General features: G+C 44.0%; 1 protein-coding gene across 2 annotated transcripts in view; it reads left to right on the top strand.

Annotated features, from left to right (window-relative positions):
* ZNF536 (zinc finger protein 536) overlaps positions 1-13802 on the top strand; it is a 233051-nt gene that overhangs the window by 112845 nt on the left and 106404 nt on the right. The window contains exon 5 of one of the 2 annotated variants that reach the window (XM_051629528.1): positions 1000-2724. The exons of the other annotated variant lie outside the window; for it this stretch is intronic. Coding sequence (XP_051485488.1) covers positions 1000-1034 — 35 coding nt within the window. The 3' untranslated portion in view covers positions 1035-2724. Of the gene's footprint in view, positions 1-999; positions 2725-13802 lie in introns of those variants that run through there. 2 annotated transcript variants of the gene reach the window in all.

The following is a 13802-nucleotide window of genomic DNA, read 5'->3' as shown; positions in this document are numbered from 1 at the left end:
TGATCCTGCAAAGGGCTGAGCACTTCCCGCATTATTTAGAGCAGAAAGCATTCGACATTACACAGAATTATTAAAATGTTCAGCATTGTAACTTTCTGAAATACCTTCCAAACGTGGAACTGCAGCACAGACAAGAGGGCTGGGCAAGGGGAAGATGGATTGTGGCAGATTATTATGGCTTTATTGTCACATAATTATAGTGCTCTCCCCCAATGTTTAAATGGTGAATTTAGTTGTAAATTGCTTATTGCCACAGGTGTCAAAACGAAAAAGATTATACTGCTAGGCCCTTCAGAAATACCACCAACATGTAAAATACAGAAAAAGATTTTTAATTGTTTGTGGTGGCTTCACTTGAATCCTTATTGCAGCTCTTTTAAAATATAAAATCCGTATTAAACAGCAGCAAAATAGAGCCAAGCTCTAGGTCAGCTACCAGGCAATGGAAGGTCATCCTTCTGCAGCCAACTGTAGTACCTTGTAACGCGCTTAGGTAGCCCAACATTTTGTTCTGATCTGCAGTCGAAGGAGTAACCAGAGTATTATTTTCCTTCAAGGCAGAATGAAATGCTGTGGAAGTTTTACTGCAGACTTTTCTTTACCCCGTTACTGTGATTTTGAAGAGGTTTCTTTAGAGTTTCAGTTAGGAGCCCAAGGCCTGCTTTTAGTGTCTGACTGTGCTGATCCCAGGAGACCAGCACCTCGGCCCCACGCCTGGGCTCCAGCCGCACTCGTGGATGTCGCAGTGCCATTTGCATGGCAATATCAAACCAAACTCATATGGCTTGCTTTCTTTTTTTAATTAACTGGGAATGCCAGTGATCCAGTGAAGTTTGTGTTGCTGGATAAAAGGGTCGGTCTGTGAATAGGATTGTATTTGCCAAATGGTTCGCTAGTCATTTCAGTACAAACAAATGGATGGTGTCTGTAAGTCTGCAAACAGTGTTGACATTTAGCCTTGTTTATGTTACTTTCCTTTTGCTGCATATTTTTGGCTAGAAAAGATACTGTCTGAATCAACATTGACTTCCTAAGCAGAAGCTAAGGACCCAGTCTTGCATCCCTCATTCTTGATGAGTGGGACTACTTACATGACTAAGGACTGCAGAATCAGGTCCTATGATTATTTGACTTTAAATTCCACTGCTATATTCATGTGATTTAATTTGCTTGTATTTTATTGTGTCAGAAATTGGTCAGGTGATAAGGTGGGCATCACCATTTTGTTTACCGTTGGAAACTTTTATTTCTTATCATATTTTTGCATTGCGGTGTAACATTGTAACATTCCCATTCCATTCATGTTTCTGGAAATTAACCCCTAAAATATCAGATACAGCTAAGTGCTGAGTACCTTCTATTCCCAGTGAAACAGGAGGCATTCAGTCCCTCCTAGTACCAGATCTGAAAGGGGGATTGTGTTTGCAAAAGGAGGCCTTGGTATGTGCCTTGATTTCAGACATCAGTGGCCAGCCGCACCAAGGCAAATCCCTAGCACAGAAAGGCTTTTCTTTTCTTTGCAGAGACAAAATAATGATGTAAGCTTAGAGCTGTATGATTTTACTCTTAAGTTTCATCTCCCAAACAATATATTCTTATTGTTTTTGTCATATCCAGGTCAAATTTAAATTAAAATTTAGGATTAGGCAGAAGCATAGAGATGTTTCCAGGTCTTTCCAAAGTGAGACAATGCTGTGGTTTGTGTTTTGGTTCAGGAATATATATTCTTGTGTCTGAGGTATAGAATTTCCTATAATGACTCATAACACGAACAATTTAGACATTCTTGTAAGTCAAAACTAAGTGTATGATTAATACCTATTATGAGGCCAATTTTAAACAATTAATTTGACAGCAATTATAATTTTACGTTGCAGGCTTCAGAAATAAATAACAAAATTCATCTTTGTAATCTAAGGAACTTAGAATATCTTAATACGGAGGTGATCTTATTTTGCACAGTATTGCATATCTGGAATTTCTGAGGTTTGCTCCCACCTGTCTAGATACCTGTAGTACCAGGCATAAATAATTACCTGAGGCTTATTAATTGTTTCAGCAAAGAAAAAACTATATACCTTATGTGTAAGCATTAATATATGTATACACAATACATCCACAATATATAACAAACCATCATAATAGTACAAAAATAGAGGTCCTGAATATGTTCTGTTATTTATGTGTTTGGCAAGCTTAGGGAATGGACTTTAGTATGAGTGAAAATTCTCTTAACATTTTTAAGGTTATTTATTGTCATTTCTATTTGAGTTTTTAATGGTCCTGTATTTTGTAATGCTTTAGCAGGAAAAAATACTGTAGTTATCTTTTTTCATATTCTTTAAGCAATATTTCTAGCTTAATATATTGTGCCAGGTTTTCCAATATTAACCAAGAAAGACAGTAAAATTCAATGAACAGCACTCTGACATCCACAATTTAAAACCTGTGATTGAAGTGAAATGTGTAAACTTCTAGTGGGTTATCATGTGCTTTGGAATAGAGTATTGTTGGAAGTAATTAGAAAATATATTAAGGTTTCCTGGTAATGAAGGTATGTAAGTTTTAATAATTGTTGCTTCCTGAATAAGTGTCAAACTATATCTTTAAATGTATATGGAGTTACAAGTTAGGTCACTTCTGAATGGAATGTAAAACAATACTAAAATGCTTCAATAACTTATCTCAGTGTTGCTAATAAAAAAAAAAAGCTGTTAACCATTAGTGCAGTTTTGAGTCATTTTGTTAATTCATTCAAGAAAAGTCTCTGAGAAACTGTTGTACCTGTTGGTAGACCAAAGACCACTCATGCAATCCACAGTTGTTTGAAGCTTTGAGAGGCAAACTCTGCAAAGCTGCTTGTTGGCCTTGTAAAGGATATTTCTTAAAAACGCAGTCTTCTAAGGAAGGACTGTTTTGTCATTAGAATGATGCCATGTATGGTTAGACAGGTATATATGGGAGGGGCATTAGACTTGTTTCCTCTGTCACAAAAAATATCTCTGGAATGTGGGACCTGCTTCTCCTCTGTCACTATTAAAATCCAGCAGAAATTTTTGTGGAGGCCACTACTAAAAATGAGTAAGGTGGGATGGATTCAGTGTGTAAGTATTAGTGCCTGGGTACTTGGCCAGGATGAGCTACATATTTGGGTCCAGTCCTGCAGCCTTAGTGAGTAATGGGTGTACAATGTCTGTCCCAGTGGACATACCAGGAGCATCCAGCCCGTGAGTGATCTCTTGGTTAATCTTGCCTAGCCTGACATTGAATCCCAGTTTCCAGCACTGCAGGTAGCACTGACCTGTCCTTTTTGTTTCCCATGGGAAGAAGGTACAATAAGTGCCCTCAGACTAGCCTTCCTCCTCAGCCCCGTGTGCAGTTACCCAAGGTAGTGCAAGCACAGGGTGACAAGCAACTAGCTGCATCAGTCCCAGTAGTGTCACCCAGGTCTGTGTTGTTACCAAGATGGGACCCATACAAGGTGGCCTGTTGTTCAGCACACTGCTGACTACACAATGGAAGCTAAAGGAAAGCATGACTAGGGCTCCCAGTGTCACATCTTCATTAATGCTGTCAGTTTTGGATAGCATATTGGTACTTTTTATTTATTCCACCAAAACACCATGAGTCAGGACCTGACATTTGAGTGTTCTGTGTCATACTGAGAAAAATCTGTAGTTCAGCAGTAGGACAATTATATTATTTTGGAAAGGCTAGAAATAATACAGCATTTGTGAGACAACTGTAACATTTATCCAGACTCAGTGTGAGATTGTTCTTCCTTTTATTTGGAGAGCATTTCCAAAAAAGTATCAACTAGGAGCAAAGAGAAAAAAGACAAGAAAAAGTGGCAGTTATGAATCCATTTAACCCCCATAGGGTATAATCTCATCTTGTGTAATGCTGCTGGATGTTACATGCCTAAACTTCTATGCAGTGAGCTGTGAATATAGTCTTTATTGTCCTGTGGGCAATATCACTAAGGAAAAAATATCTCTGTAATACAATGGAGCATTTGTCTGAATGGCGTAACCTAAGGTCCATAACATCAAATCTAAAGTTGTAATTATACAGCTGCAGTCACACCACTCAAGTGAAGGCTGTGTCAGCACTTGCATTCTATAAGAAATCCTGTTTTCAAGGGTTGATGAGTCATATGCAATAAACATTTCTCACTAAACAATTGTTCTGGTTGTTCCAAAGCAACATCTAGGTACAGGCCTTTTCCCAGTAGGATGTGGTTGTGTCCTCTGCGAGATGCCATGGCTGAACCTGGCAGCTTATTTTGCTAATTAATGAATCTCTTCAGATTTAGAAAATTACCTAAAAGGTTTGGGGCTTTGTCCATTTTTATTATTTTCAAAATGCAAACGAGTTGGAAAAAAACTAGGGTGGGCAAAGTCTTCACTAACAAGGATTGTAACAGGTGAAATATGTCTTTCTTGGAAGTTATAAAATTTTTCCCACTTTGTCTTCCCCAATATTGATTTAAGATCTCCCAACGCTTCCTTAGAAGACCCGGTCACAATTTTCCTTTTTGAGAGACCTTGAAGTGGAGTCTTTCAAGCTCATAGTAATTGTTATTGCCAGTTGAAGCAGCCACACATTTGCTGGCAAGGAGCAGACAGGAAAGAGGTTTATTTACAGCAGCACCACAGGGGTGAACGAGGAGCACTGTGCATCCCTCCCACACAAATGGAAAAGGGATACACTTAGGATTGAGACCAAACAGTGGAAACCACAACAGCTTTCCTACTACATGAAATTTCCAGATAGGTATGCTGGATGGGAGTGACTTGGGCTAGCAGCTGCTCTGCCCAGAGCATGGCCATTTACAAACAGGTGTTCCTGAAGCAACCCCATGCCAGGCAGTTGGACCCAAAGCTGCCCGCCCTGTCCCATTGTCCATGGAGCGAGACGCAGGCCAGCGAGTTTCTTTAAGCCGATCTCTGATCCGGGGCGTCTGTAGCACCATTCCCTGCATAGAACAGTCATTGTTCAGCTCACAGAGCAACCGTGGGGTAGAAAATAGCATGCCATGCTGGGGATCAGAGAGGGAATTGTTCCTTAATTATCTCTTACTGAAGGAAAAACCCAAGCATATCCCAATACGTGTCATAACTCTGGCAGAACACAAGTCTTTTAAATCAGATTTGAGGTGGGGGCCTCACGTTCAGAAGCTGGCAGCTGTTGCTCCTCCTGCAGGTCTACCTGTGATTCACTCAGTGACCATGGAAAAAAATAAGTTTTCTGCTTTGGATCCTCCATTGTGAAACAGAAAACAATAGTACTTATCTCCCTGGTAGGAGTGCTGTGAGGATAAATGAATTAATAAATGTTTGTAAAGCACTTTGAAGATGAAGAACGTTACATAAGTCCTCAGTGCATAAATGCCTCCTTCTCTGATATAACTACAGTAGTCTATAAAAATTTGTTGACGAAAATAAACACACATTGAAAATATGTGTTGGGTGTGAATATCCCTTCAGTGTCCCCCCAGCGTCCGTGAGCCTGACCTCCTGAGCAGCAAACCTGGTGCCAAAACCTGCCTTCAGCCTCAGCCCCTGCCTGCGCCACACAGCTGGTGCTTGGGGCTCTCTGCACCTGCAGGAGCTTTGCCATATTTTGGCTATGATGTCCATCCACCAAATCCATGAGTTTTGACCTTCAGGCTCTTTGGAATGCCAGCTGGGTTGAGCCACCAGTTTCTGACCACGGCTGCAGCAGCCCAGCCCCAGCCGTCTCATGGAGCTGCGCAGCGCCGGGGCCGAGGCGGGCGATGGCTCAGTAATGTGTCTGCTGGGTTGCTTGGCTGCTTGCCCACAACCAGCCTGTAGGTCCTCCTGTCTTGTGTGAGCAGACCCGTGTCAGGACAGTGGACCTGGCCTGCTGTCTGCCACCGTTTGACCTCTCCTTTTCAGCATCAGTGGGATGCTCCGTATTCGGTCTCCACAGTGCTCGGCAGGTTCCGGTGCTCCTGCTCACGCCCGCTGATCTGGTGGCTGAACTGGCTGTTATGTGGTTTTTAATTGAATGGCAGTGACTTCAATTCGATACTTGTAAGTTAAAATTTTTATTGCCTGCTTTGCAACATTACCATTCTAGATTAGTCCTTGTTGCTTTACTCATTTTTATTTATTTTTTTTGTTCAAGCCAGGAAGCACATTTGATCCTGAACAGCTCACATGTGTAACGAGGCAAGTTAAGAGCATGCAGGGAAGGGAAACCAACGCTTCAGCCATATAGAGATGTGACATTTATCAAGAGAGATGTATAAGAAAAGGTTTGTGCATTGAAATGAAGAGGTTAAAGACAAAATTCAGGATTTCTTGGGAGCTCTCCTCAGTTCACAGCTGCCACGTAGATCAGTTTGTTAGACCATGTTAGCCCTAATTGTGTCCTGTTTCACTTATCCCTTTGCACAGCTAACCCTGTTCCAGTCTGTGCACTTGATTTTCTTTTAAACCCTGTCAAATGCTCCTGGCAAACCCGCAGCTGGGTCAGCCTGCCAGTTGGGGTGCGGAGGAGCGCAGTGCACTGCTCTGCGGGGCGGGTAACCCCTGGCAGGGGCTGGCCAGCCCCCAGCCCCGCTCCCCACGCGGGCAGCTGAGAGCTCTGCTCTCCCTGCCGAGAGTTTGAAGAGGGTGACAGCTTTTCCCCAGCAAAGTCAGCTCCCATGGCATGTTCACTCAGATGCCAAATGCACCAAGAGGCATCGCTGGCAGACCCAGACAAGCCCGACCTCTGACCGGCACCCACATGCTCCCAGCCGTGGGACTGGTTATTCCATCTGCTGACATGAGAACTGGCTTAAGAACGGGTTTATGGGTATATTCACTAATCGTTACATAACTGTATGTTGGGATGAAACAGAAGAAAAACAAACCAGAAAAGCTTTCCCAAAGGATAGAGGTGGGAATCCCATTAACATGACAGCTCCCTCTTTAGTTGCCAAAATGATTGACAGCTGGATAAGGTCAGAAGATGAAAACCAAGCCATGGGGGACAGAGCAGGGAGGGGAGGGGGCCGATCAGTTGAATAAAACACTGAGTGTCAGTGCTGGGGAAGGAGAAAACCAGCACTCCCACTAGAAAAATCCTCACCCTCTGCTCCCCTACTGTTTGTTTGGGGAAAATGCTGCAGCTTAATCAGAATTATTTACAAGATAATGGTCCATTGTTTGTAGTAAGACAGATGCTGTCTGTGGGAATTTGGTGGTTTATGCTCTACGCATTACAGTGCCATTGCTGTGTACAGATGGGATCACAGTGGTATTGTTGTTATCCACTTTTTGGAAATGTGGAGGATCCTTACCATGAAAGGAGGATCCTTAAACAGAAGGAGTTTTCTTGGGCTCAGAACTGGGATTTCTCTTAAGGTAGAATTGTGTTTGTACGTGTATGGGAGAAGAAGAGGACAAGGTGGAAGCACTTTTCTTGAACCTGTAGCATGAAGGGTCCCTCGGCTGGCTTTACTTGGTGGTGGTGGACATGAATTCAACAGATGGATGGATCCTGTGTGTTTTTTCAAAGGCAAGGAGACACGTTCTGGTGGGGTATGTCAGTGCTCCCTCTTCTGCTGGTAGCTGACAGAGTCTGTTGCTTGGAAGGTGGTGTGAGAGGTACACAAGCATGTCTGTGCCAGAGTAGGGCTTGTCTGCTCAGTAATCATCCTCTGGTTGTGTGAGTGCCACACATGGTGTTCCCTGCCATCCTCCCCATGCTGCAAGTTAAACACTGAGCACTTCTGTTTCACCAGAAAACTTCATCCTGATGATTTTGTGGGTGATGCTGTGGGACAGGAAAACTAGATTTTCACTGGATTCCTACACAGAAAACCAAACCAAACCAAACCATACCAAACCAAACCAAAAATACAGAGAAAAATATTTGTTTATTTAGAAGATCAAATGAAAGATTAAAATAAATAAATAAATAAAATAGTTTAATCCCAGCAGAAACTTTGTTTCCATAAGCATCCCCTTCCAGCCCAGGTAGGAAGTTCAATGTGGAGGCCTAGAGCCCGGCAAAGGGGACAAGCGCGTGATATGCAGGAGGGTGACCCAGTGCCACGTGAGAATCGCTGCACCCAGGAAGAACAGGGAGCTCTGGTGAGGCCAGGGGAGATGGCTGCCTCCATCAGCATGTCCATCTCACCAGCTGCCTGGGTCTGTCTCAGCAAAGCACAGGGGAGACCAGCACCCACAGCGCTCTCCCATGACCCTGTGATGAGAGGTCAAGGACCACGCCACACAGAGCTCTGCGGTGCTGTGCCTTTCTCAGGACCAAATCCTGCCTTGCCTTTTCTGCCCGAACCACCGAAGCCTGTGAGATGAGCAGTTCCTCCTCAGGTCACTGTGCTTTTGAGCAGGACCTGCAAACAAGGTGCAGGACAAGGGGGTGGAGGGTGCCTGGGTGGGTGTGGGTGCATGTGTGTGTGCACGCGTTCCTCTCTCAAACATCTGCTTTTAGTGTGCAACAGCTCACATGTTACCTCGGCAGAGACTGGTGTGCACCAAAGGCAACCCAGAGACGACAAATCACCAGAAAAGCTCCAGAGGGGATTCTGAGCATCCACGTCTGGTATCCCAAGATCCATTAGCTTTCAGGTAAAATGGAAAACAATAACCATCTTTTTTGTATGCAAGATAATTAAGCTGTCTTTCCATCACTGCAAAATGCCTGAGTTTCCCTGGAGAAAGCAGAGGGCCTGGGAATGGGGAGTGAGACAGAGAGAATAGCTGATTCACGCTTTTTGGTGTCCGTGCAGCTGGAAATGGGTTTCCAACATCAGCATGTCCTCCTCTGGGCAGGGTCCCCCTCAAAATGGGTGGTGGGAGGTGGCAGTTCCTGAGTCCTCCATTCCACCTGGGCTTAGTGTGCTGCCTGGTATGGATCTGATAGCATCTGAGCATGAGTGGAAACCACTCTGCCCAAGAAGATGGATGTCCTTTGGCTTTTGTGAAATGGAGTTTTCCAAGAATACCCTTGAAGGGTTAGATTGGTGGAGGAGATTGCCACTTCTGAGTGATTCCATTTTCCCTAAGTGTCTCTAGTGGGATCTGTACAGGGAGCTCAAAGTTTTTTCCTCCAAGTCAGCATTTATTTGCAAAATCTTAATTTTGTATTTCCTGACATTTAAACTTTTCAGCCTAATGTTCTAATAAGGATTCTGTCTGTCTGTCTAAATAAAGCTTCGTTCTAATGAGGACACCATCCATCTCCTGAGACGGAGCCGTAACGACTTCCAGGCTCGGTGTAATTTTAGCTGGGCTCCCTTCCCCACCCTCTTCTCCCCACAGCTCTTTGTTTGGGGTGTAAATTATCTGTTTTGGGAGGAAGTTGTGCAGAATTTCATTTTGGGTCAAGTGACTGAACTATTGTGTGAGCCTCTGCTTTCTCTCTGAAAAGGGGGATTTTGCTCACTCCCAGTTGTATGTTCAGTGCCTGCTTATTTGCAATTTCTGTTCATAAGACTGTGGGTTTTCATGCCAACGATTTTCTGTTTGAGTTATTGGAGTAGGGAGGTTGTGGGAGCATGCCAGTGTCAAAGGTTGTTGCTTGAATGATAATTAATAACATTATCAGGCTGATTATGTGTTTAGATGTCCAGAATCAGGAGTGAATTGAACTTGTTAAATTTAATTCCTACCTCTGAATATCTGACTGTTTCTCGTGGCTGGGAGACTGGCGTGCTCACCAGTCTTGCATTTGCATAAAGGACAAAACCAGGAATTTGAAAGGGCAATAACTAATGAGAATTGCTGGAATTCTGGGCTTCTGGCGTTCATAGGGCTTCTCCTACAGCACCATCACTCTGCCAGCTTTTGCCAGGGAGAAGAAAGCACAGATCGGGTGCGTGATAATGATTATAGACCCTGGTTTCATTGTGTCAGCTGCTAACTGCAACGTGGAGTCATTTGAGATTGGAGATTATGTCTTTTAAGGTCCCCAAGAGCTGTTTCACATGCGACCGATTACCTCTGTCAGAGGCGGGAGAGCCAGGTCCCACCTCAGTGGGTGGGATCTGAACTCATGCTTTCAGAGGTCAATAACAGGGTTTTTAGACCTTTGTGCCTCTTGGTCCCTTATAGCCAGACCTTTTCTGTTAAAACTGTTTAAATAGCAAACCAGTAATAAAAGGATCATATGTGTTTCCCACTGAACAGGTTCTTTAAGGCTATTATGATAATTAAAAACATATGGTGCCTACACAAGTCAGAGGGAAACCACAGATGTACAAATTAGGTATTATATAAGGTTTTTCTTTTTTTGCCCTTTCAAAAACAACAAGCCAAAGAAATACAAAGAGATAAAGATGGTAATTTTTTTGAGCTGGTAGGTAGCATTTTGGATTTTTAATCATGAAATATGCAAGCCTCCTTCCTTATACATAATCAGGGCAAACTCTAATACACAGGAAGAAAAAAACAGTAGCATAAGACTGCATTATTATGGAAGGAATAAGGAAACACTTTGTTTCATGCAAGTTATTGGAGACCAGGAAACCTTTTGCATTTTTTATGATGTTTCCCTGCACAGACATGGAGGATTATATTTATTAAATATTGAATTATATTGAAATTGGATTGATGCAGGCAAAGAAGGACATTTCTTTGTATTCCATTTTTCCTCCTTTTAAAAAAGGGAAATGTACTAATATTGATTGCAGTACAAGTAGCCATTTGTTTTAATTTAAAAATATAGGATTGATTTTGAGAAGGTGATAAATACTGCTAATAAAAAAAATCAAAATGGGGATTTATAATGATTCTCTGTTAAGTCAATGGTTTAGTGAGGCTAACTTCTAATAAAAGTGGAGACAAGCTGAACTATCCATAGCCAATGGGTTCTTTCACAGAATCATAGAATGCCAGGTTGGAAGGGACCTCAGGGATCATCTGGTTCAACCTTTCCAGGTACTATTAGAGTTTATAGGAGATGGCTCCACACCCTGAGCCATTTGCTAGCCCTGCAAACTTCCCTTGGTTCGCTGGGTCGTGCTACAAAAGGTAAAACTGCTATCACTCAATGCTCCTCGCTCCTGGTTTTGTCTTTCTTTTGCTAAAAACGGGCAGCCCAGGGCCCGCCGGCTGGCGGGGGGTCCCCTCATGGGCAGACAATGCCCCGAGATGCTGTCGAGCCGGGTGTGGCTGCAGGGTCTGAAGGGGCGTTGTGGGGAGTCTTAGCTCCTCTGGTGGGACCGTGCAGCTCCACAGGTCTCGGGGTCTCAGCCCCTGCTGGCCCGGCCCACGGGCAGGTCTCAGCAGCACCTCTAGTCCCGTGGCCCTTGTTTTGAGCTACGTGGCTCACGCAGCAGCGGCATCTCCCTGGCACCTTGTCCTGCCAGACCCTCCTCTCCTCGCCTGGAGCTGCTCAGGGCTTGGTGGCTCCCGTGTCCCTGCAAGGAGCGGGACGGCAGCAAGTGCTGCTGGTGGTGCCGCGCGGGGCTGGCGGGCAGCACCGCACCAGCCGGGGCAGGACTCCCGTTCCGCCCACCGGCTGCGGGGCTCAGCGCTGCTCTGCGGGGCTCAGCGCTGCTCTGCGGGGCTCAGTGCTGCGGGGCTCACCGCTCTGAAGGGGCCCGGCAGCCCCAGCCCCGCTCCCTGCCCGTGGCAGCCCCTGTTGGGGCCGGGCTGGTGGGACTCCTCGGGGGACCCCCGCGGCAGTGCCACCCCAAAGGCAGGGAGCCTTCCTCTCCCACGGGGATCTCGGAGGCCTTTTGCTGTGTTTCCTTATGTTTTAGCCTGTCTTTTATCATAACATAGACAACTTTTTTCATTCTTTCTTACTTTCTCCCCTCTCCTCAAAGAAACTTTTAGAAAGGGAAAAAAACACACCAAAAACAACTCCGGGGAAAGAGGAGAGGAGGAGCCCGATGCTAACGCTTCAGGTTTGCAGGAGTGGTGGCTGAGCATGCATTTCTGCAGAGAGGCTTTTCTTTCATGGAGTGAGTGATAGCAAACTCAGTGTTATTTTGCATGTAGGTGTTACCATTTTAACTTCTACTGAGGTAAAATAACACCTTGTCACTCAGTACAAATACCAATCACAAAATGAATTAATTGTAATAACTGTTGTCAACAGAACAAAAGACTTGTTGCTTTCCTAAGCAGATTTCAGTGCCATGGATAACTACATACAGAGGTACCCATTGGGCTTATTCAGTGTGTATAGTCAGACATAATTTCCTCTGCCTTTCTCTGCACTTTGTTGTAAAAGTCTCAAAAATTGAGTTAAAACCCTGTATTTTTTACATATTGCTACATATACACTTTTCCAGTGCTTATGATTTCTTTTTTTCTCAGATAATTCCCAAACATTTTACTAGTTTTTTTGTTGTGTTGTTTTTTTTTTTTCCATGGGTAATTTCTTAAAGAATTAACAAGCTTGTAACAGGCTGCAGAATCTGTGTATTCACCTTATGCTGTGATGGACAGTTACTTTCAGAGAAGGCATGGGCAGCCTTTTTGCTCAACAAAATATATTTTGGTAATGTTTCTTTTTCAGCTAGTCATCTTCATCCAAAATGAACAGTGCTGTCCTGATAGATGGGTGAAGTTCCCTTTGAAAAGGAGGGAAGAGAGAAGAAATTAGCCAAGAAAAGCAAAATTCTTCATACTTGTGCTAGCCACAAATTTATTCAAGTGAAGTTTGGGGTAGGGGGAGAACTAATTAACTAATTTTACAAAGGAGCCTCAGTACAGCAGGAATCAGTGCCAATATGCTATACTCATTTTACATGGCTGTTTAGCTTAATAAAAAAATAGTATGGCATAGCCTCTGTAATTTACTGCAAATGCTGTGTATTTTCTTAAAGAAACATACATTAATATTGCAGCCTGGGATAGTCATAAAGACCACTGGCAGTGGAGTAAACATTCACCAGGAACTGACCCACAGACAACCGAAGGTCCATTTTGCATCCTTATTTAACAGAATAAGTATTTTAGATTGCTTCCTTTTCAAAGCCTATCAACAGACTTCAGTGCTCCCTGCCTTCCATGGGAGCAGAATCACAAACTCAGATAAAATACATGGAAAATTAATTATCCATGAGTCTTCCCCCAGACATGAGCCAGGAAGTAGGAAAATATCCCATGTAACAGTGTGTTTGGGTAGGGCTCCCCATCCTGCAGCTGGAGTGAAGGGGTGAGAGGCTGATAGAGCCCCAGCAGTGCAGCTGTGTGCCATTAACTGGGCACCAGGTCCTGCTGTTCTGTCTCTTGCTTGATTAAAGCAGGGTGCAGCTCTCTGCTGCAGCTCCTGCTTTGCAGGAGAGCAAGAAGCACCCTGGAACCACAGTAAGTCCTTCCTGAACCCCCTCTCCTTTCTGAACCCGGGGGGCTGGTGGGCTAGGAACCTTGTGCAGCCGCTTTCTGGGCTTTGTAGTGAGTGGTAATATTGCCATGCTGCTTTGATGCAGGGAATTTCTGTGGTTTCCCCTCAAACACTCTGCTGTCAGTAACATTTGGTCCTTCTTGTTGACAACTGCTGTGTCTTCAGCCACCAGTCATTCAAACATTTCTGCTTCTACCTGGAACTTGCTTCTTACATGGGAGCACTGCTCTGCAGCTGCAGTGGAGCATCCCAGCAGCACAATTCCTGGTGCTGGGAAAAGGACCTGCTCACTCACAGCTCTAGATGGGCAGCAGATGACTCAGTGTAAGCTACAGCACATCTGTTCTTGTGGTCTTTTCTTCTTTTTATTGCTTAAAGAAACAGTCCTGAATGTGCCTCAGTGATTTTTCTCTCATGAACTTCCCATGGCAGAGGGGTCTGGAATATCCATAACAATGCAG

Source organism: Apus apus, chromosome 11, assembly GCF_020740795.1.
Source record: "Apus apus isolate bApuApu2 chromosome 11, bApuApu2.pri.cur, whole genome shotgun sequence".
NCBI classification, from domain to species: domain Eukaryota; kingdom Metazoa; phylum Chordata; class Aves; order Apodiformes; family Apodidae; genus Apus; species Apus apus.
This window is presented reverse-complemented; position numbering and strand designations above follow the sequence as displayed.